The sequence below is a fragment of the Aethalodelphis obliquidens genome, unplaced genomic scaffold (genome assembly GCF_003676395.1).
Source record: "Aethalodelphis obliquidens isolate GAN/ISIS:26980383/991018 unplaced genomic scaffold, ASM367639v1 scaffold18, whole genome shotgun sequence".
Taxonomy (NCBI): Eukaryota; Metazoa; Chordata; class Mammalia; order Artiodactyla; family Delphinidae; genus Aethalodelphis; species Aethalodelphis obliquidens.
In genome coordinates this window covers 7,106,181-7,130,220 of record NW_020837962.1, presented here as the reverse complement: position 1 = coordinate 7,130,220, position 24,040 = coordinate 7,106,181, and the positions used below count along the sequence as shown (strand labels likewise).

Sequence of the window (24,040 nt, the reverse complement as noted above, 5' to 3'; positions counted from 1 at the left end):
TGAAGGAACACCGTGCTGTGGCTTCACTCAGTAAGTGTCCGGGCATTTTTGGTTTGCCTTTGCTGTTTACGGCCTGTTCCTACAACCAGCTTTGCCAGATGAAAATACATAAAAAATAATCCTATTAACAGTTTTTTTCTCCAGACCCATGACAGACTTTATTTTCTCGTGAAACGAAAATCAACACCAAAGTTATCCATCGTGTTCTTTTCCCCCTATTAGTATCTACTTCTAATAATGGGTAGAGAGGCCCGGGTTTCATGAGTGACCTCCACGAATAAGAGTTTTTTCAAAAACGTCATCATTCTTCTTGTTTTAACACACCCTGTCTTGGACGTACATCTGTTTTCTTTTTCTCCCAGACAGGGAGAATCTGATGAAAGGCCATTTTCGATGAGTCAAAGGCATGAGGGGTGTCCTGAGGAATGAAAAGCAAGAGGGGGTTGACTACTTGTTAGTTTCGCTGACAGAGTCATCTCAGAAAAGAAATATCTATTCATGTCACTACTTTTTTTGTTTGTTTTTGCGGTACGCGGGCCTCTCACTGTCGTGGCCTCTCCCGTTGCGGAGCACAGGCTCCGGACGCGCAGGCTCAGCGGCCATGGCTCACGGGCCCAGCCGCTCCGCGGCATGTGGGATCTTCCCGGACCGGGGCACGAACCCGTGTCCCCTGCATCGGCAGGCGGACTCTCAACCGCTGCGCCACCAGGAAAGCCCCATGTCACTATTTTTGAGGATCAGGACAAAGACTCATGTAGATTATCTGAGCTCAGGGACCTTTGAAACAAGCAAAAGGAGGGCTTGGGAGTAAGACATATCCAATGAGAACTTGGTATAATCATATATTGTTTTCCATCTGGAGTCTAACTCAGAGCCTGAGAGTTAGAAGATTCTTCCCCCAGCTTCTTCCCACCTTCCCAGGCTCCATGGTGTGAGATCCATCCAGTACATTCTTATCCATCAACTATGAGAAAGAAGATTGGAAGACAGGTGGGGGAAGATAGATAGGGAAGGAAAAGAATAAGGTCCATGCAAATTAGACTCCAGGGTTGATAGCACAGGCAGACGATTTCTTCCTGCCTTGTTCCTTCATTCTTTAAAGGAAAGTTCAAGACTTGACAGCTGTGGATAATCCACATCTACCCCGTTTAGTGGCTGGTGTACCCCTCCCCCAGCCGCTGTGAATGTTGGTCACTAATGGCACCCAGTTGCCTCTTTCTGCAGAGCCTTACCCTCTGCCAAAGAGTCACTTCAACTAGGAAGTTATTCTCTGCCCTTCTGGGAAGCCCACAGCTAATGCTTAATGTACATGAACATTAAAAAACCAACCCACTTGCCTCCAGATGGGATCAGCTCTGGGGTGCAACTCTCAGGATCAGGTAGACGCTAAACTCCGGCTCAGACCACATATGTCCTTCTCTGTTTTCCCTTTCTCCGACCTGCTTGCCACTGTCTCCTCTTGAAAGCACCCCTCAACAAACCAGGTACGGAAGAATCTCCATTTCGGGCTCTGCTTCCAGGGACCCTCACCTAACCTAGCCTGCATCTCAGCTTTGATCGTTACCAAAACAGCAATGTTCAAACTCTCTCCGAGAAGATATCTGGCAGGCCATTCAACGAAGGGTACCTGGAACCATGGAAAAGGTGTGATAGTTGCCCTGAGAGATTCAAGGATCAGCTCTGACTCTGTCTAGCTCTGTGACCTTGAGCAAGTGACTCAGCTTCTCTGAACCCTAATTTCTGATTTGTTGCACTGTTCAGTTCCAGACACTTTGTAGCTATCCAATGCATTAGGCTTCCATCCCTTCTACATTTTTATTCTAAAACCTGTGCTGGGAGTCAGGGAAGTGGAGGGAGGAGGATGGGGGAGAGAGAGAGAGAGAGAGAGAGAGAGGAAAATAAAAAACTCAGATAAGGAAATGGCATCAAGAAATATATTGTTTGAAACACGTCCCTTGCCAGAACCTGGCTGTAGATGATGAGATAGAAGTTCTGGGGTGAAAGAACCAAAATCAAATCAGGCTGTGATTCTTGAATGATGGGGCGGCGGTCCCACGGATCCTTTAAGGATGCATCTATTTGAGTCCATTTGTTCTCTCCCATTCTAAGATGTTGGACCCTAAGTGTACAGACTGGGCTGCTTCACTCTTTTCGATCCACCCTGTCTTGCTTGATTGGTGACAGCTATGTTAGTAGAAGAGGACGATTTCTCTTGATTATAGCTTGTCCTTTGTGGTTACTGGCTTTCTTAAAACCACTCTTTCAAATTGTTTCCTCTGCCTCCCTCCATCTTCGAGGTACCTACCTGAGCAGTGTAGTGAGGGGTGTGCGAGAGAGAGGAAACGCGCACACACACACCCCTTTATCACCAGCGGTGTTAAGTGGACAAAGGAATGTGTTGTATAAGATGGACTTTTCTCATGTTACAGGGCCGATTGGAATATGTTTCTTATTTCTCAAGATGAATAGGGCCCCTCCACACTGTCTTGGTATTTTGTGTTTTATGGTTGTTATTATTACTTCATAATTGCACATTATGGATTAATCTTCACCTCTGTCTTCCTTTCAGTTACGGACGAGTTTATGCTACCGACCCCTACCACCACACACTTGCTCCAGCCCCCACCTACGGCGTTGGTGCCATGGTGAGTACCAATTCCTCCTCTTCCTCACTTCTTCCTGCCTCCCATCCCTCCCCACAGCTGGGACCTTAGGATGGGTTGACGGTTGATGTCCTCTCACTTTCCCTTAATTGAATTTGTCTCCTGCTAACAGCAGCTAAAATGCCACATTAATCCTCCCGGTAAACTTGATAAATGTCTTAATTTCTTGGCAATGTAGTGCATGTAAGTTATTATATTTCTCATTTCGCAAGTCTCACCTAGCCGAGCACTTACCTTAATGGAATAATTAGTCATTTTGATAATTAAATCCATCACTAACAGAATGCAGTGTCAATGCAGAACTTTTTTTTTCTTTTTTTTTCTCCCTCCCTTGCTGCTCATTCACATAGCCCCAAGGTTCCAGCCCCAGCACAGACTTCAGAGGAGCTAAGCTGCACACTTCCAGGCCTCTGCTGTCAGGCAGCTGAGAATCTGACTGCCTCTCCTCCCCTATTACAATTCATGTTTAAAGTCATAGTCGCCCAGGAAAGAAAATAGAGAGAAGGGCACACTTTGTGTGTGTGCCTAGTACATAAGGAATTAGAAGGAATCAGTTTGGGGGTTGTCTTTTGTTTTTTTGCGGGGGGACTGGGTTTTTGTTTTGGGAGGGGCGGGGGGAGGGCAGCACTGGGAGGTGGGGGGGTGAATTTGCCTGTACTTGTTCAAACTTCTATGCACTAAAACGTACAGTAAGACGTGCCCATCACGTGAGAGCGTATGCAATCATTACAAAGCTTTTGGCATGCAGTTTTCTGCTTGGGATCGAGAATATCAGTCCTTCTCCTAAAAATAAATCCCCATAGGCATTCGTTTGAATCGCCAAAACTTTTCGCAAAAGGAAATAGTTGAGTGCCACCTCCAAGCCATCTAAAGCCAATGGCCAGACAGTTGCCTGGAGCTTGGTCGTAGAAATTCCGCCATGATTTGGAAACCCATTATTTTGCACAAGTTTAGTGACATCAAGTAATTCATCTGCACAACTCCTCTCTCAAGAGCAACTTGCATACAGATTGTTGAGCCAAGTCAAGTAAGAAGCTGATTTACATTCTCATCCTGATTTTGCATTCAATCAGCTCCGCTTCAACACCCAGTCCACTTGGGGAATGTGTTGGAAAGGAGCGTTGAATGACTACATTCAGTAAGTCATCTGCATTCGACTTCTCGAGTGTAGATAGCGCTTTTCCCGACGGAACACAGTATTATTAACGAATCAAACAAGCCAACAGAATGAGACAGCCCCAGTCCTCCAGTGGTCCATTCGTACCCGAGTCCTTTTAGCTCACAGGGCTGGCCGACGGAACTTGGTTTTACAGGGATTTTTCGTTATGAGGAGCTATTGGGGGAGGTCAGGATGGCCCTATCTTCGGTTCTCTAAGAGTGACCTGGGATGGGTAGGGGTGCCTCCGTCTTGGTTGTTTCTGAGTGTCTGTTTTTCACATTAGTCTTTTTTGATGATCCATGTGTTACAAAAGGAAAATGTAAAAAACACACCCCTTAAATTGCTTTGTTTCAGAATGCTTTTGCACCCTTGACTGATGCCAAGACTAGGAGCCATGCTGATGATGTGGGTCTCGTTCTTTCTTCATTGCAGGCTAGTATATACCGAGGGGGATACAACCGTTTTGCTCCATACTAAATGACAAAACCATAAAAACCTTCCAATGTGGGGAGAAAGGAAGCTTTCCGAGGCCTGGGTATTGCAATACATGCAGTAGTGCATCATTTTAGCATCTAAAAAAAAAATAAAAAGAGGAAAAAAAGTACATTTTTTATCTTATACCTCAGATATTTTGTTCTGTGTATTTTAATATTGTGGGTCTTTCATTTCCTGAAGGTTCCGTAGTTTGGTTGCTGGCTGTAGGAGTTTTTGTGGTTGATCTAGAGAGATGCTAGCTATGACTAAAAACTGGTGTAGGGCCATATCCAGAGTGCCATCTCATGTAAATGAATTATATATGCTGAATATTAAGCTACTGGGGTTACCAGCTGTTTGGGAAGCGTGTAAGTGACTACAGGAGTCATGTTCTTCTGCATCTGCATTATTTTATTTTATGAAAGGGGAAGGGTGGGCGGCACCTAGGGGGTTGGGACTGGGGTTTGGCTGAAAGAAAAAAAAAATAGTAACTGATGAATCTAAACGACCCACACTGCACCAACAACCATATATCAACGGTTCTAAGTCACTCGTTGTCAGTTCAAGCCAAAGGTTATGTTGTTAAGGGGATGCTTCTAATAATACTTGTGCATCCGAGCTGAATGCAGCTGTGCAAACCCACCCTTTAAACCATTCCACCCGGCGGTATTCAGCTTCTTAACCAGCCGCTAGTTATTTAGGCAAAAGACTGATTGATAGTTAGGCCATCCACAAGCATTCTTTTTATATTTCTTCCAGTATAATAAATTATTGATATCATTGCTGACTTTTATATTATGGGAGGGAAAAAAAATAACATTAATAAAAAGGTGATAAAAAGCACTGTTTCTATTTTTTTCTTTTTTTCCAAAAAAAAGAAAGTAATAAAAACTTAAATTCTTTGTACCAGTGAAAAAAAATGTATAAAATTTACATCTGTGCAGTGGCATTGTTAAGTTCTAGAAACAGTCATATGAAGCTTTAGTTTTAGCCTTGTAGAACAACTGTTACAGACAGACGTATAATTTTTATGGAATTACATGATAATCATATTCGGATTTATAGAAGCATTTTACAAGTATTGCAGTCATTGGGTAGAGATAATCATGGTACTTTCATCCGCTCGGTACTTTTTGAAACATGACCGTGTCGTGTAAGCAACCTGCAATTTTTCAGTCCGTGAGAGCCCGCCCTCCCATTCCTCCTGGTCCCCGAGGATTCTCTCAAGTCAGTATCTTTAGTTTGTTTTTTTTTTTGTCTCCAAGGCCCAGGACACTTGTCAGAAGGAAGCAAAAAAGTAGGCCCACCCTCAACATCCCCCAAAGAACAAAGTCCCCCCACCTCTGACGCAGGGCCCGAGTGACACAGCCGAAAAATTGCAGTTTGTCCGTATACTTCTTCTGTTTGAAGTCTTTCCGTGTTGTCCTGTTTACAAAGTTAATCTAAGTTGGGTGTCACAGACCTTCCTGTTTTTGTATTTAAATAAAAAAAAAATCCTGCAGCAAGTCGTCCCCAGTAGTTTTGCTGCCATAGGTAAAATTTCCATGTGTGCGGTGCAGGCCATCTGGCATGCACTTTAGTAAAGCTATCAATTCACCGCTGTGACCTGCCAAACTGCTGTAACAACTCTGCTTTAAGACAAAAACCAAACAAAACTTAAAAAAAAAAAAAAAGTGTTTGTGATCCAGCTTTTCTCTTGTCATCCTATGTGCATGCAGTAAGATCGGTTGGATATTAAATAAAGTCTCACGAGATTTGAAAACCGAGTTTCTGTAGCTTCGCTATCTAAGACAGATCACCGTGATCTTGCAAAAAGAGAAAAACGGGGGAAAAAACTGCTTAGCGGCCAAAAGTAGAAAAAGATGTTCTTTTCACCAGATTGATTTGATGGGGGCGGGGGGCGCGTGAGGGTGTTTCAGAGCATCCCTGAGACAGTCTCGTCCCCCTACCTGGAAGATGGTGTCATGACAATGGGTGCCTGGTTGATGTTTTTAAGGGAAACGATGTACTAAAATGCTACCGCATCCGACCCCAAAGGGGAACAAGGTAGAAGGAACAGAGGGCTCGGGAGACTCGAGTGATGTCTCCCATTTGCCTCAGATTTCAAAATCCAGAATTTGCATTGTATTTGGAATCACAAACATAGAATTCTTACTGTGTTGGTTCAAGTAAAATTAATTTGCAGTTTTGATTTTCATCAATGAGCTGTACTTTCCCCCATGATTGTATGTAGTTTTAATAAAATCATTTAGAGCCGCCTGGGTGCCAACTGATGTTACAGAATCTTTTGTCAGGCACTCCTCCAAGAGGCCAATAAGTCATTTTAAACTGTATGTCAGAGATGTAAACAGACATTTTGGATTTTTTTAAACGGTATTTATTTGGAATGTTTTCATTTATCTAAATAACTATTGCTATTATGAATTATGGAAAAAAGATTACTATCATGTGTGGCATATAGTGACTTAACACACACCTCACGCAATCTGCAAACCCAGAAAATGTGTATATCTGTCTTTAGAAATTAGTGTTTATATCACTTACAGTGGTTTGTGAATAAAGAAAACTGGTTTGTAATATCAAAAAATAAAAGCTTAGTCTGAAAAGGTCCACATGAGTTGTGTTCTGAGTCCTTTGGCTTCTGTGTGTTTCCTGGGGGAGTGGAGTCATCACGCCCACACAGGACTGCCCTTATGCCCACCAGGGGCCATGGGTTGGGGCCGCCCAGGTGAGCAGTGGGCTGTCCTGGTTGCCACAGGTAGACCCAGGTGCTTCCTGCAGGTGCTCTGGCTGCCTGGCTCAGAGGGCTCCCCTTCCTCATGTATCTTTCCAAAGAAGTCCGTGGAACCAACCACAGATGTTTAAGAAAGAAACAGAACTAAGCTAGCTCTTTCCTGGCATGGCAATATCAGCCTTTGGTTTAAAACAAAACAACAACAACTACTGTACATTTCAAATGAAACATCTACTAACATCTGTTAAGTTATTAGTACAACTCTTAGTTACTAGTACAACAGTTAGGGAGACTTGTAGGAAGAAGATGAAAAACTAATAAGTGGTAGAGTTTACATTTACTGAGGGCTTACTAAGACCAAGAATCTTGTGTTCCTCATTTCATTTACTTATTTAATGCTCCCACCAGGGTTGGATTATCTACCCCATTTAGTTATCTTAATAATATCTTAATCCTATCTTATTTACTTAATACTGCTATCAAGTTGGTAAGACACAAAGATTTTAAAAATACGGGCTCTGGAAGCAGGTGTTCTGAGTTTGAATCCTGATTCGGTCCCTTGCTAGCTGCAGTCAAGGGCAGGTTAAACCGAAGCTCCGTGCCTCGGTCTCTTCATCCATAATTCAGGATGAGAAGACCACCTACCCTTTAATACTGATATGTGGAATAAAAGCACATATGGGAAGGGCTTACGGTGGTACTTCATAAATTGTAAGCTCATTGTTTACAGGTGAGGACACTGAGACCAAAGAGGTTCATTTATCTGAACCACACAGCAAGCCAGTGGCAGGTCCAACATTCCACAATGGGTCCCTGTTCTCCTGGCCCAATGGGAAATTTCAGCAATTTTAGAAGTCTTGCTCTACGAGCCAAAGGCTGATTTTTTTTTCCCCCACAACGCAGTTGTCTTCAGAGCATTCATTATACCATTTCAGGTATATTCAGTGGTCCCTTCTCTGTAAACTCCTTACACATGGGACTGTACAAGTTAAGTCAACTTCCATTGCTCTGTGTCCATTGATCTTTGAAGACAGTGTTACCCTGATTGTATAAATGAAGACGGTAAGGAAAGGTCCTACGATCTGCCTAAAGTCACATCTAGTGACTGTTGGCCGGGAAGCTTGCGTCTTCTTCCAAAAAGTCTCTCTCATTATTGATGATGGTGGTGGTGGTGATGGTGAACTTGGGCATCTAATACTCTCCTTACTAAATATGTGAGGCTGTATTAATTTCAAAAAAATAGGTCCCTAGCTTTATCCTGGCACATGGTGAGGAGATGATGGACATCTCCTAAAACGCTGGCTTACAGCTGAGTCCCTGCCCCATCCCAATAGGAGGATATAAATAGAGGTGAATCTCCCAAATCAGGTTCTTCTCCAAAACGGAGATAAGCACATGTATTTCACGTCAAGTTGTAAAGAAAATAAAAAATGGATGGCAGAAGTGAAACGGTTTCTTATAAGACTCGACCAGTGGACGCCAGTGCTTGACGCCCACCCGTCTCCTCCACCTGGATTGTGGGCAGAGGTGAGCTAACGGGCCAGGGGAAGGTCATGAGGTGATGCCCACTAGGTGTGATGCACAGACTTTGTGTCTAAACAGAGGCTGGTACTTATTTATTTGTTTTGTGGACAATGCCTGGGAGGTAGTCAGAGCCTCATCTCATCTGTAATTTTTTTCTTAGAACCGTATTTTAATTAAATAGGAAAACCTTCTCCATGTTAAAAAATATTTTAAAGGGCTTCCCTGGTGGCGCAGTGGTTAAGAATCCGCCTGCCAGTGCAGGGGACACGGGTTCGAGCTCTGGTCCGGGAAGATCCCCTATGCCGCGGAGCAGCTAAGCCCGTGTGCCACAACTACTGAGCCTGCGCTCTAGAGCCCGTGAGCCACCACTACTTAAGCCCACGCGCCTAGAGCCCGTGCTCCGCAACAATAGAGGCCACCGCAATGAGAAGCCCGCACACCACAACAAAGAATAGCCCCCACCCACCGCAACTAGAGAAAGCCCGTGCACAGCAACGAAGAGCCAACACAGCCAAAAATAAAAATTAAATTTAAAAAAATATTTTAAAAATATGCATCACAAATCTGACTCCATTAGCTTAGACCATTCTAAGTCCCATTTTCCCACTCAACATCCCGACAACCTGGATTCTTTAGGCTGGTGCCCAAAGACTGTTGCTACTTCCTGGCACGCAGCTACTTTTCCTGCAAACAGAGCTCCAGTAAGCACATTGCTTTCCCATGCATACGTGCTTGTGCTCACGCACTCATGCACACACAAGCAAAAGCCCTTTCCTGCTGTGATCATGTCCTTCCAATGTACCATCCAGAGACGTTCTCTCTCAGAAACACTTGATGAGCTGGTTGAAAAAGCAGATTCCTGGGCCCCATCTGTTTCCAGGACTCCCAGGGTTGAGTATTGGAGGTCCCATCTTTCAGTGACTTCCTAATTGTGTTCATGGCTTGTTCTCCCTCCAGATCTGACCCTCGTAACATCGGCGGAGCCAATCATGTGTGTGCACGAGTGTACGTATACACAAGCACAGACCTACACGTGCATATATCCATGCATATTCTTACCCTTTCTCATGACAGCCTGTGATTATTTTTTCACACTTAAAGTCAAGAATTAGGACTAAAAAAATAGTCTTTCTAGGGAAGAGATAAAACAATCAATTTTGTTGGAAAACGAAGGTGTTTTTTATTCATTGCTGGATGATACGTGTGTGCATGCATGGTGATGCACATGTGTGTGCATGCATGGTGTTATGTGATATACACTATATATTACATATTTAGGAAGTTTGTATTTAAATTCACAAGGCGCAGTATTCTCTGAGGGATATGAAATTCTCATTGTACAGTCGCTTAACGTGATGCTTGATACTGGACCAAAGGCCAGGGTTTCTCATTGCTTTTTTGCCGTCCTAAGGAATAGAGATTTGGGGGGTGACCAGGAGCAGTGGCCCCAGGGCACCTTTGAGGAGTCTCCTAGGAGAGCCCAGTCTTAGCTTATATGCTGTGTCCTAATCACCCTCCTGGAAAGTTGGGGGGGGGGAAACCAGAGGTGTGTCTCTGACTCTTACGGCCTAGGAAATCCAGGCTGCTTTGATCACAGGTATCTGGCCTAGAGAAGGGAATTTACCGACCCTCTCAAAGGGGAAATATTTTCTGGACAGCAAAGTGGTATTGTGATGAAAACACCCAGGGTTCTTTTAAAACTAATGGTGTCATTCCCTAAAGGTAACAAATGTTATAGCTTGTACTGAGGATAAAACAAATAACAAGACCAGCTAACATTGTCTGAATACCATCTCAGCCCGTCTACAAAACAGACATATTTAATCTATATACTATGAACACATAACTGTCTATACATGGACATGTATATGAGAGGCGTTCAGAAAGTCTCTTAGCCTCTCTGTGCTTCAGTTACAGTCCCTATAAAATGCAGATAATAAATAATGCCCACCTCATAGGGTTCTTATGAGAATGATATGCATTCAAAAGTGTGGAGCACTTAGCCTGGCATATGGCATTTTTTCTTTTTAGTAATAAATCATTTCTATATCTATCTGTATAATTTATCTGTGTCCATATATATTGCATAGATTCAAATAATATATATTCCATATCTATATGATATGTAACACAATTATACATACAGATGTATGTATAATCTCTACAGCTTATACATCCAAAATAAATCTCTTTGTATACACACATGGATACCAAAAGCTTTATAATATGTAATATGTTTCTTTTTATGCATTAGCATAGCTACAATATACCCATTAGTGGACCATAAATATATATGCTAGTTCTTGTAAAGCACATAGATACTGGCAGAGGAAGCAATCAGCAAATGGAACTTATCAACATCATAGTTATTACGATCTCATTTAATCCTCAAGAACTGGCAAGGTAGGTACTATTATTACCCACGCTACCCACCAGGGAGCAGAAGCTTAAGCAAACCTGGTGATGCCCAAGGGATACGGCTCTACATGGTGCAGCCACGCCTTGGGCATCGGCTGTCTGGCTCCAAAGTTCTTGCTGCTCCACGCTGAACAATACTTTACAGACACTTGGCACTTAATCCTTGCGGCATCCCAGGTAAGTAACTTGGCCATGACTTCCTACACTTGTTCAAAAGGTGGAAATCAGGATGGTCCCAGAGTCCGCCTCTGAGAGTGCAGACCACCCTCCCATGATTATCCTCAGGGTCCCCAGCCCGTGCCTGTGACTTTGACATCCCAGCTCTCTGACTGAGGCAGGCAGATGGTGCGTTGCCTGCATGAGGCAAAAAGCCAGGGAGAGCAAGAGAATTCCCCAGCCTCTAAGAAAGAAGAAACAACAGGACCGCGGGTAGAAAACAGAAGAGCAGAGACCCAAGAAGTAGGGTCACGGCGGTGCTGTGGGCAGGTGACGGTTGGAAAGCACGCAGACTCCAGTAACCCTTAAAGGAGAATTAAAAAAAAAAAAGCAGATAGCAATTTCAGATCAGCGCACGAAACCCTCATGCTCACATCCGGAAAGGCAAACTCTCTGCAGCCACACCAGGAAGTTGTCCAGAACTGAAAAACAGGTCAGAGGCACTGCATACAGCTTGACTTTTATCTCCCCCAAACACTCCTAGGCTGCCGAGCAGCAGTGAAATTCATTACTGTAAGTAGGATTTCAGCACCGGAGGACACTGCCGCTCAGTGGGACAGGGCTGTCAGCTAACTGGCCTGCTGCCGCTTTTCCCTTTTTTATTTTCCTAAACTGCACGACTAGATGATGCACTGTTCTTTGGACTATTTCCTTTTTTTCCCAAGCCCTGTTCTTCCCCTCTCCCCCTAAAGACCGAGAGACATCGAGAGACAGAGCACAAGCTTTTGCTTTGTGAGAAAAGGAGGTAAGAAGGAAAAATGAAAAACCCACACAACTTTCAATGTCAGTTGCAATCTTCTGAGATTGAAATTCAAAATTGTTTGTGCCCTACCTCGTAGAAGAAAAAATCCTCCTTTCTTTTTATCCTTTTTTCCATCATTTAGAAAAAGAATGACTCATGAAAGCTGATATAAACAAATAATAGTGATTTCCATTTGCTCTGAGAGACTTAGACATGCAGTAGCCCGAATGGAAACACGGACAGCAAAATTCAGTGGGTAGAGGTCTTTTGCCTCTTTTTAAAAATTTCTCTCCATCGACATTTCAACTCTGTTATCATCTATCTTCTTCCCAACCGTGCAAACTTAGGCAACTTAATCAGCCCCTCTGGGGCTCAATTTTCATGTGGGTGAAACGAAAGGGTTTTGGCGAGAATTAAATGCGGTGTGTAGCACCGAGAGGTTTGGTTCTGGAAAAGTCACTCACCTCCCACTTGGCAACAAAAATCGAACCCCATGTTAAAAAGTGAGACATTGGATTTTTTAATGGCAGGAGGGAGTTCCAAGCTAGGTTGAATTTGGAGAACCAGGGAGAATGCTCACCTATTGAAACTGTTCTTGGAAACCATCATAGTGCCCTGGAGTCTGCATGCATGCCACCCAGAAAACAGCCCGGAAGACTCTGCTTTGGGTTTGCAGATCCACAAATGCACATACCCCCCAATGCCAGGCAACACAGCATTAAAGCCTCTCTACCCCAAGTGTGAATCTCAGCGCCTACACTTGGTTGTGGGCCAACGCACTTAACCAAATGAAGTCCCCCTTCCTTGTTAGTAAAATAGAGAAAAATAGAATTACCTTGAAGGGCAGTTGTGAGAAAAGGGTAAGAAAATGCACATAAACTGTTCTGAACATAGAAGATGTGCACTAAATATTCACCCCTCCTTTTCTCCTTCATTAGCCTCAATATATTACCATCTAGAAAGTTCTGTTCCTTCCTGGTTTAGAGGATTTAAAGTAAAGCAAAATGGGGACTTCTCTGGCGGTCCAGTGGTTAAGACTTTGCCTTCCAGTGCAGGTTCAATCCCTGGTCGGGGAGCTAAGATCCCACATGCCTTGCGACCAAAAACCCAAATCATAAAACAGAAGCAATATTGTAACAAATTCAATAAAGACTTTAAAAATGGTCCACATCAAAAAGAATATGTTTTAATAAAATAAAATAAAACCAAAAAAACCCCACAAAGTCTTATAGGTACCAAAACCCACCCTCCACAGAGCTTTGGAATTTCAGTGGCTAGTGTTGAGTCAGGGTGACTGGCACGCAGCCTAGACTTTGAGAGCTCCTGCCTTAGATCTCATCAACTCTAGAGGTTCTCATACCCAGCTGCACAGTAGAATCAGGTGGGATGCTTTTGCCAAAAATCCATGCCTAAACTTCATTCCCAGGGGTTCTGATTTAATTATCTAGGTGGGCCGGGTTGCCATACTCTGCGAACTGTTACTAACCCATCCTCATTTTATATACGAGGACCCTGGGGCTAAAAAAGAGGAAGCGACCCACCCAAGCAGTTAGCTGAAAAATCCAGGATTCCAACCCAGGTCTAAAGGATTCCAATGTCTGTACTCTTTTAACTGCCCTATCAACCCAAAATGATGCTAAAAGGTACTTTCTAATCTCCAAAAGAACTCAAAAGTTGGGAAAGTTAAAGTATCAATACTAAAATGTAGAGCATGATTTTCCTTGGGAGGTCAGTCTTTTATCCCAAACTCAGACTACCTGGGGGAAAGACTTTCCGTATAATGTGAGATTAGCATAGATCCTTTCAGTTGCAGGGGCAGAAGCCCAACTAGGATTGGCTCAACAACAGCAAGAAATATTAAGCCCAGACTTTAGGCATGCCTGACTCCACCAGTATGCGATGCTGTCAGAGCTCTATCTTTCTCCATCCCTCCGCTCTCTTTCACATTGTGTTTAGCCCTCATATATTTTTTCACACTTCCAATTGCTCCCTCCGTTTGGTGGGGTAGTTGCCGTCTGGCAGCCTTGAACCTATATTGTGTCATCGTAGAAAAACCAGCTAAAGTTATGGCTTCTTGCTCACACAGTGAAACCATGTAGTGAAGACATAGCAAAAGCCAGGGAAGGATTCTGATTGGTCCTCCTTGGACCAATCACTGTGCCTGGGAGGGTTGGGGTGCTCTGATTGGCCAAGTTTGGATTAGCATCCTCATAGAGGTTTCCATTCTTATCGTATAAGACAAGGAACAACCCATCAGGGCATAGGAGTGTGGCATTGCCAAAAAAGGAAAATGTCCCTATGTAGATGAAAACTATAAGTGCATGCATGCTATAATCCATGACCTTGAATTCCAGCCTTGGGGCTTAATGGCATTATTAAAATGAAAACTTCATCCCAGACATGAACTGAGTAATACTAGAATACTTCATTTCTTCTCCAAACTTTTCTCTTCACGTCGTGTGCTAGTAAAATTGGGGAAGAAACACTGCCTGTAAGACTCCAAAGCATCACTGAAATTTAATTTACTCAACATAACCATGACCGTAGCCATTAAGAATAAGTATTCTCTCCATCTGGGAAAGTGCTAAGCTAATTTTTGAAACGTTGAAAAAATGAAGACCACAGACATTGCCCATCCCGAAATCGCTCTTTTTTAGTTTGACTGCTTGCTGAGCTAATGACCCACTGACTGGGTTTTAGGCTTTTGAAAGCCGAGTTCTAACATCATACTATCATCTCAGAGATAGCAGCCTGTCTCTAATCAATTTTTTATTTGTTAACTCATTGCTTCTCCTGGATATAAAAGTAACACTCCTCTTTTTAATATTAAAAATAACACTTTAAATCAGGGCCTAATCCAATGCCAAACTGTTTAAATTCACTACCTCCAAGACCGCTTCGCTTCTGGAGAAATCATGCTCTGAAATAAAGGAGGATGGTACTATGGGGAAAGAGTGACATGCCATATGTATGTTCTTTTTTTTAAAGCCTTTTGCGAGCATAGCGGTAAATGATTCATGTGAAACTGTGTACCGTACATCATGTGAGTTCCAGGAACACATCCACCGAACAGCTGTGCTCCTTTCCTCGGGAGGGGCTGCTCTCAAAGGCTCTCTCTCTCCATCACTCTCCTCTCTGTCCTGTAAGCCTGGTGTGTTGACTCTTGGGGATTTGGAAACCATCAATAAGAGACAGTGCCACGCAAAGACGTTGGGAGTAGGGGTGGTGTCCAGATGCCACTCAAGGGAAGCCTTGCACCCAGGGGCTGCTCAGAAGGCCAGGAGTGCATCCAGCCAAACTTCTGGGTGTTGTTTACTTGTCTTCCACACACAGAGTGGGAAAAACAGAATATAATAAATAAAATACAGTTGGATGCAAGAAGACCCACCAGGATATGGGATTGACTGGAAGAATAGGAAGCAGATCGGTGATGACCTAGGGCCAGGGTGGGGATGGGGGTAGAACAGGGAAGGACTACAGAAGGCCACCAGGAAACCCTTGGGGGTTCACTATTTTGATCTGGGTGATGGTTTCGGTGGTATGTATATACATATGTCCGAACTCATGAAATTGTATACTTTGTGTGTAGTATGTAATTAAATTTGTTTTTCTCCTGTTAATCTGCCTTATTTCATTTGTATTGTTAGACCAGCCACAGGACCTAGAAGGGTAGAAAGAAAATGTTTCCTTCCCAACACAGGAAAGGCAACACTTAGAGTCACTGTGTTTATTTGTTCACAGAAGTGGTGATCCCACACTGGCAAACCATGACCCTCCACTGTCCCATCCTGTGTGTAAGCCAGAATGACCACTGATAGGTGAAAAGGAAGACTCTTCAGATAATTAGTTATTGGGTTACAGGAAAGCCCAAACAAACCTTTTGGCCAACCCATGCTCTGCAGATGCCCTACTATGAACTTTTCACCTGTTTTCTACAAGTATGGATTTCGTAACACCTGAGGGATGATAACTGGATTTGTAACCTTATCAGGGTCCCTGGCACTTGCTCGGAGTCTGACTGATCTGGTGTCAAAGCCTGGGTCTCCCATTATATCTCTGGGTGACCCTAGGGATGTCACCTGAAATTCAGGAACCAAAGTTTCCTCATATGATAAAAATAGGATAAATGAAACCACACCCCCCCACCGGCTATGAAGAGAAGTAAATGATACAATAAGTAAAATCCATAGCGCTATGCTTCTCACGCATCCGGGGTACAAGAAAGCTTATCGTTATTGCCATTGTGATTATTCTTGTTCCAGGTACTTTCTACAGCCTGATAAATTTGGTGGGTTTGGGGGCAAAGGGCTCCTGCAGGAAGAAGATGGTCTTGACATTCCTGCCTTCAGAGGGGGAAAGGGCAGGTTCAGGACTTGTGAGTGATCTAACTCAACAGATATGTACATTTTTCTGACTCCCTGGCATGGCTCTCCACTGGGACAATGTTTCTCTACCGACAGATTTCCAAATGTAACGGGGAAAAAGAAAAAAAAATGTATATATTGTTGCTGAAAAAAAAGAAAAAGAAAGACTTCATTGAAAGCCTGGGGGCATTTCAGAAGCAATGTAATCAAATCCATGTCTCTGCTTGAGAATGAGAGTATTTGAGATGTAGTGTGGGTTGGGTAGGTGGGAGTGTGGACAGAGGAAAACACCATAAACTTGAAGAGCTATGCGTGTCTCTTGTACCACTTTCATGTCTCACCTTGAGGCACTCTCCTTAAATCCCAGGGCCATACATTTTTCTGAACCTCTCTCCTTGACCGATGCCCCAGATGACACTGACTGCTTAATGCCCAGCTGACCAATGAGGATAAAAATCATTTACATAAACTCACCGCATCTGATCTGCCACTTGCCTCTATGAAACTCAGTTTCCTTATCTGAAAAATGGGCAGAGCAATGAAACATATCTCAGAAGGTTGTTTAGAGAAAGAAATGAGACCCCACCTAGGGAAAGGTAGGTTGTGCTTGACACAAAACGGTATCCTTTAGCCATTATTATTATCAGGGGAGAGAAAAAAGTCTCAGGAGAACTCACATGATAAAAGAATCCACTTCTCAGAAAGAGAACGCTCCTATACTGTTGGTGGGAATGTACATTGGTGCAGCCACTATAAAGAACAGTATGGAAGTCCCTCAAAAAACTAAAACTAGAGTTGCCATATGATTCAGCAATCCCACTCATGGGCATATATCCAGACAAAACTCTAATTCCAAAAGACACATGCACCCCTATGTTCATAGCAGCACTATTCACAATAGCCAAGACATGGAAGCAACCTAAATGTCCACTGACAGAAGAATGGATAAAGATGTGGTACGTATATACAATGGAATCCTACTCAGCCATAAAAAAGAATGAAATAATGCCATTTGCAGCTACATGGATGGACATGGAGATGATCATACTAAGCAAAGTAAGTCAGAAAGAGAAAAAAAAATACCATATGATGTCACTCACATACGGAATCTAAATATGACACAAATGAACCTATGTTTGAAATAAAAACAGATTCACAGACATAGAGAACGGACGGGTGGTTGCCAAGGGGAAGGGGGTGGAGGAGGATTGGATGGGGAGTTTGGGGTTAGCGGCTGTAAACTGGTATACATATAATAGATGAACAACAAGGTCCTGTTGTATAGCACAGGGAACTATATTCAGTATCCTGTAATAAACCATCATGGAAAAGAATTTTTTTTGAAGTGGGGAAAAAAAGAATCTACTTCTCAGAACCCATTTTGATGAGACTTTGATAGAGACCTGAGTCAAAATTAAGAATAAGAAGCACACATTTTCCAAATTACTTCAAATTGCCCAAAGATATCTTCTATTTTACTGATGGATAAATATGACCAAAAATGTGTGCGTGTGTGTGTGTGTGTGTGTGTTGAGTGAGATTGAGAGATTTCTCACACAAAGTAGATACGATTGAACTGAAACTCAATCTAAATAATTTCCCGAACTCCTACAGTCCAATCAGTTGCCGTATTCTACAAACCAAACTCAAACTGGATATTGTGTTCGGCTTCTAATGTCTTGCGCATTTTCTCAAATCTAAATTAGCTATTAAGAATAAAATAAAGACATATGCAAGTAAATTAATTAACTAAGCAAAGCTCTTGGTGACTAAGATTTCTTCCAAAGGAACATTATAAGTTATTCCAGGTGACATTCTCCAGTCTTTGTCTTATGAATATTCATTCATTCAATAATTTTTAATGAAGCACCTACGATTAAAAGTCCAATATAGTACTCATGCCTCTTAATAACCTGGCCCCATTTAACCCCTTCTTCCCCTCTCATGAGTTCCAGGATTCAGTTGTACCAAATAACTTAATCCACCAAATACTCCAAGGCTTACTTTCACCCATATGCCCAATTTCTTTTGCTTACAGGGTAAATTCTTACACACTGTTAAATTCTCAACTTTGAACTATTAAAACGAAAATAGCTTAAGTGACTCAAATAGAGCAAAAGACTTGACTCGGCTAATATGCTTCAGGGACCATCTGAACTTGGTAACTCAAGGCAAGGTTGGAATTCTATAGGGTGAGGACAAGGGAGGGGTACATGACTTCAGGAACAGATTGGACATGTAGCAGTTTTCACCTTTAACTTCTGTAAAGGTATGGTTGGAAAAGTTAGAGACTTTTGTATTTTATCATGCCTCTTGTGCAGGAGTGTTAGTGATCCCATTCTGATAACTATCCAACAGCGCATTAAAGAGATTGCAAGCCTTGAAATCTGTCAGTCAAGTTCAGGAAGAGGAGAGGTGGAAAAAATAGGGAGGAGAAAAGATTCAAGGGTCAAAGTCAAGGGGAATGCTCTATTGTGCCTATTTTGTTTTACAGTTCTCCTCTTGGTTAAGTTTAACACCTTTCATTGTTGACTAAATGGGTTAGGAGAGAAAACGAGGTTACAGGGATGTATAGGACTCAGGAACAGACCAGAGTTGGTTGAAGGGGCTGTTTGTTCTTTGATCTTTAACTCCTCAATCATAGCTTGCATCGTCTGTCTGGACAGGGCAATACTGTTGATCTTAATTAATCATGATGGAATATACTTGATGAGGGCTATTTCTAGCAGGAGGAAAAGAAAAAAAAAGATCCCTAGCCCTTGGGGGAAAAAATGCACATCCAGGACTGTAGCCCTCTTGGGACTAACCGGGAAAAAATATTCCTTCCTCAGCCACCTAAAGCTGATCCACGAGTCCAAGAAGCCAAGACCGTGTTGTTCATTTGACAAATGTTCTGGTTGGCTTCACAGATGGTGATTCAACAAAAAGATACCAGAAAGTTTTCTGGGAATGTACGCAAAGCAATCATCACTGATGACGTTGCATGCGTCTCCCGTAGATACCAGGAGGCTGTCCAATGTCGGCTGATGATGGGAAACTGCCTTCTGGAGTCCCTGCATTTCTCAAGCAACTATGTCAACATTTGTACTGGCAATCTTGGTAGCTTGTGTGACTTGATAAATGATAACAAATATCTCACCAAAAAAATCTGCAACTAATATTGAAGTTACAGTGAAAATTCAATGCTTCCTTCCAAAGATTAGGCAAAAAAAAAAGGATGTCTGCTTTCATCGCTTCTATTCAATATTGCATTAGCGGTCCTAACAAGTGTAATAAAATAAAATAAAATAAAAGTTGTAAAGTTTGAAAGGAAGAAATAAAACTCTACTCACAGATGATAGGATTTTACATGTAAAAAACCTAAAGGATTCTACAAAAAAAATAAATAAATTCTAGAATAAACGAGTAAATTTAGCAAGTTGTAAAAGATAAAATTAATATACAAAAATCAATTGTATCTCTGAAAACTAGCAAAGAACAATTGGGAAAAATATCATTTACAAAATCATGCAAAATATAAAATACTTATAAACTTAACAAAAGACATGCACCAAAAACTGTAAGATATTGCTAAGAAGGATTATAGAAGACTTAAAATATGGAAACTATGCAATGCTCAGGTATTAAAAGACTCAATAGTACTAAGATGTCAATTGTTTCTGCATTTATTTACAGATTCAGCATAATATTTTTCAATATCCATAAAAACATTTTGTAGAAACTGACATGATGATTCTAAATGTATATTGAAATGCAAAAGACTAAGAAGAGCTTGAACAATTTTGAATAAGAACAATTTAGAGGAAAAAAAAGTTGAAGGATATACTCTAATTGGATTCAAGATCTACCATAAATTGACAGTAAGAGGATAGACATACAGACCAGTAGAATAGAATAGAAAGTCTAAAAATACATATGTGAACAAATGGTTTTTGACACAGGTGACAAAGCAATTCAGTAAGAGTGTTTTCAACAACCCCTGATATTAAACAAAACAAAAATCTTCACCACTCCCCCACTCTTATTGGTTGAGCTAGATCACAGACTTATCCCAAAAGCTAAAACAATATTCTAGAAGAAAACATAAGAGAATATCTTCATGACCTTGCAGTAAGCAATGATTTCTTAGAACACAGAAATACTAACTATAAAAGAAAAAAAACAGAACCTGATCAAAATTTTAAATGTCTGTTTATCAAAGGGTGCTAAACATATCATAAATAGGCAAAACATTGACTGGGATAAAATATTCATGTAAATATATGTGACAGGGCTTCCCTGGTGGCGCAGTGGTTGAGAGTCCGCCTGCTAATGCAGGGGACACGGGTTCGAGCCCTGGTCTGGGAAGATCCCACATGCCGTGGAGCGGCTAGGCCCGTGAGCCACAACTACTGAGCCTGCACGTCTGGAGCCTGTGCTCCGCAACAAGAGAGGCCGCGACAGTGAGAGGCCTGCGCACCGCGATGAAGAGTGGCCCCTGCTTGCCACAACTAGAGAAAGCCATTGCGCAGAAACGAAGACCCAACACAGACAAAAATAAATTAATTAATTTAAAAAAATTAAAAAATATATATAGGGGCTTCCCTGGTGGCGCAGTGGTTGAGAGTCTGCCTGCCGATGCAGGGGACACGGGTTTGTGCCCCGGTCCGGGAAGATCCCACATGCCGCGGAGCGGCTGGGCCCGTGAGCCATGGCCACTGAGCCTGCGCATCCGGAGCCTGTGCTCCGCAACGGGAGAGGCCACAACAGTGAGAGGCTTGCGTATCGCAAAAAAAAAAAAAAAAAAAGAAAAAAAAAATATATATATATATATGTGACAAAGAACTTACATGCTGAATACATTAAAAAGAAAAAGCTCATACAACCCAATTTTTAAAAATGGGCAATAGATTTAATCATATACGTCACAAAAGAAGGTATACCAAAGTTCAATCAACTCAAGAGAGAGTGTTGAACATCATTAGTTACGAGAGAAATGCAAATTAAAAGAAATATGAGCGCTTCTGGAAGGATGAGCATATTTCTATCTTTATAGGCATATGGGTTATACAGGTACGGGAATTTGTCAAATGTGGTCGATCTGTGATCACACACTGTGCATTTCATTGTGTATAAATTATACTTCAAAAAAAACCACCTTGGTATATTTTTAAGAGGCATTTCAATGTTCTACAGGTCATCAACCCTCAGAAGAATCAAAATGGAATTTCTGAGCATTGGTTCACATTCTCATCTCTTATTCTAGTTGAAGGTCTGAACAATGTGTTTGGTGCTTAGAATAATGAAATACAGTCCCCAACTTACAATGGTTAGACCCAGCATTTTTCGACGTTATGATGGTGCAAAAGCAATGTGCATTCAGTAGAAATCATATTTCAAATTTTGAATTTTTATCTTTTCCCCAGCTAGCAACATGGAGTCTGATTTTCTCGTGTGATGCTGGGTGTGGCAGTGAGCCCCAGCTTCCAGTCAGCCACGAGATCTCAAGGGTAAACAACCACTACCCTTACAACCATGCTGCACCCATACAACCATTCTGGTTTCCACTTTCAGGACAGCATTCAGTAAGTTCCATGAGATAGTCAACACTTTATTACAAAGTAGGCTTTGTGTTAGATGATTTTGCCCAACTGTAGGCTAATGTAAGTGTTCTGAGCATGGTTATGGTAGGCTAGGCTAAGCTATGGTGTTCAGTAGGTTAGGTGTATTAAATGTATTTTTTAAATTCTCTATATTAAGCACTTTTATGCATACTTTCTTTTCTTTAAAATAATTTCTATAGATTTATTTATTTTTATTTATTTTTGGCTGCACTGGGTCTCCGTTGCCGCACGCGGGCTTTCTCTAGTTGCGGCGAGCAGGGGCTACTCTTTGTGGCGGTACGCAGGCTTCTCATTGTGGTGGCTTCTCTTGTTGCGGAGCACGGGCTCTAGCCGCGTGGGCTTCAGTAGTTGTGGTGTGCGGGCTCAGTAGTTGTGACGCACGGGCTTAGTTGCTCCGTGGCATGTGGGATCCCAGGGAAGTCCCTTAAATGCATTTTTGACTTTTGAGATTTTCAACCTTCAGGATGTAACCACAACATAAGTCAAGGAAGACTAAAGTCAGAAGGTCAGAATGTCATTTCTGTGATGGGACTGTAGTGAAAGAGATTCCCTTTTGAAGCTGGCAGAGTCATCCTTTATTAGTCTGGGAAGAGGGCTAGAAGTTGTGCCCATCAGTGGGTACTCTTGCTGGAATATAAGTGAACTCTTCCCCAAATTTACAAAGAGGTTGAAGGCAATTCACATAACTTGTCTGTCGTAAATATTCCTTCTGCCTTCAGATGACCTACAAAAAACCTCTACTGAAAGTTGATGAGTCTGTTCTGGCTCTACCTCTTTGCCAAGAAATCATATAGAAGAGAAATCAACCCATAAAAGTTAAAAAAAAAATAGACTGGGGGGGCGGGTACAGATTGTAGAAGATTTAGAACTCTATTCATACCCAGGATGACTTATTTGGCTCTGAGCACGCTCCATAAAAAATACAGTGTTATTTTCATACATTAGTTATAAGACAAACTTTCCCAAAATGATGCAGCTCGTTAGCTAAGGATATTTCTCAGTAGATTTGTTATATTAAAAAGGCGCTGTGTCTACTATGCTAATCAACTATGTTGTACTAAAACTCCACGTAGATTAATTAAATGCATTACTTGCCAAAAGGAATGTGATGTACATACAGCGCGCGCACACACACACACACACACACACACACACACACACACACACACACACGAGCCTTATAATAATGGAAGGGTGTAAATTACTAAAAGTCCTCTCTCCCTGAGCCAAATGCTTTTTTAGTTCCTGCCTACATGATTTTAAACAGAACTGAATGAAACAATCCCTTCACAGCTGAGCTGAACACTTCTGCAAATAACAGCACGATGATATGCTTGTGTCTCTGGGTCTAAAAGCACTTTAGGTGTCTGGCACTAGGGTGAACATTTGCTTCAGATTTTAGTTTTAACCTGGGATTGTAGAAATGAGTCTGTCACCTGCCCTCACCATCTCTCCAAGAAAAATAAATGTCCTAAATGAACTCTTTGTGCCCACCAAACCCCCAGCCCATCCAGGGCAAATACTCGCGACTTGAGTTTAAGAACCTGTAAGAGAAAGAACTAAGGTCACTAATCATTCCCTACTCCTCCCTTCCCCTAAAAATAAGTTGATCAGGCAGCTGGATTGTTAAGAATCATCCTTTGCAGTAAAACTCCACCCCTCACTCAAGGCACACAGAGGGAAGAAGACCCCAGAGATGGGGCTGGACAGGGCAGAGACACTAGTTCCCGCATTTCTTTGTCACATCCTTGTTGAATGACTTTGGACAAGCTAGTTAATCTCCCTGTGCCTAGTTTTCTCCTTTGTAACTGAGACTGTTGTGAGGGTTACATGAGTAAATTTCTGGGAAGTGCTCAGAGCCGCCTACCACAGAGGGCTAAAACATTCTTAGCTTCTGCAATCCCGAATGCCTTAGCCTCCCGCTCTGTTCCGTAACCTACATGGTCTCTAGAAGACCTCCCAGCTCTAGCATCCCAGGACCATTTGGCCATTCACTGCATTCACTCCCCCAGGCCACCATCCCCACCCCAAATCTCACACCTGGAAGCTTACAGAAGTCCCCTTCTCTGAGTCAAATGTCACTCCACCTACTTCCAGGATACAGCTGGTATCATTTCCTGATTGCAGGAAGTGATGTTGTTGT

The 24,040-nt window shown here is 42.3% G+C and overlaps 1 protein-coding gene across 11 annotated transcripts in view; it reads left to right on the top strand.

Annotated features, from left to right (window-relative positions):
- Positions 1-6,908, top strand: part of RBFOX1 (RNA binding fox-1 homolog 1) — a 2,175,109-nt gene extending 2,168,201 nt beyond the window's left edge. For 3 of the 11 annotated variants that reach the window (XM_027117452.1, XM_027117453.1, XM_027117449.1), the window contains 2 exons: positions 2,570-2,645; positions 3,014-3,244. In XM_027117452.1, the coding sequence (XP_026973253.1) occupies positions 2,570-2,645; positions 3,014-3,161 (224 nt within the window). In that variant the 3' untranslated portion in view covers positions 3,162-3,244. Of the gene's footprint in view, positions 1-2,569; positions 2,646-3,013; positions 3,300-4,176 lie in introns of those variants that run through there. The other 8 variants (XM_027117457.1, XM_027117458.1, XM_027117455.1 and 5 more) reach the window with 7 other exon arrangements.
- The last annotated feature ends 17,132 nt before the right edge of the window (positions 6,909-24,040 follow it).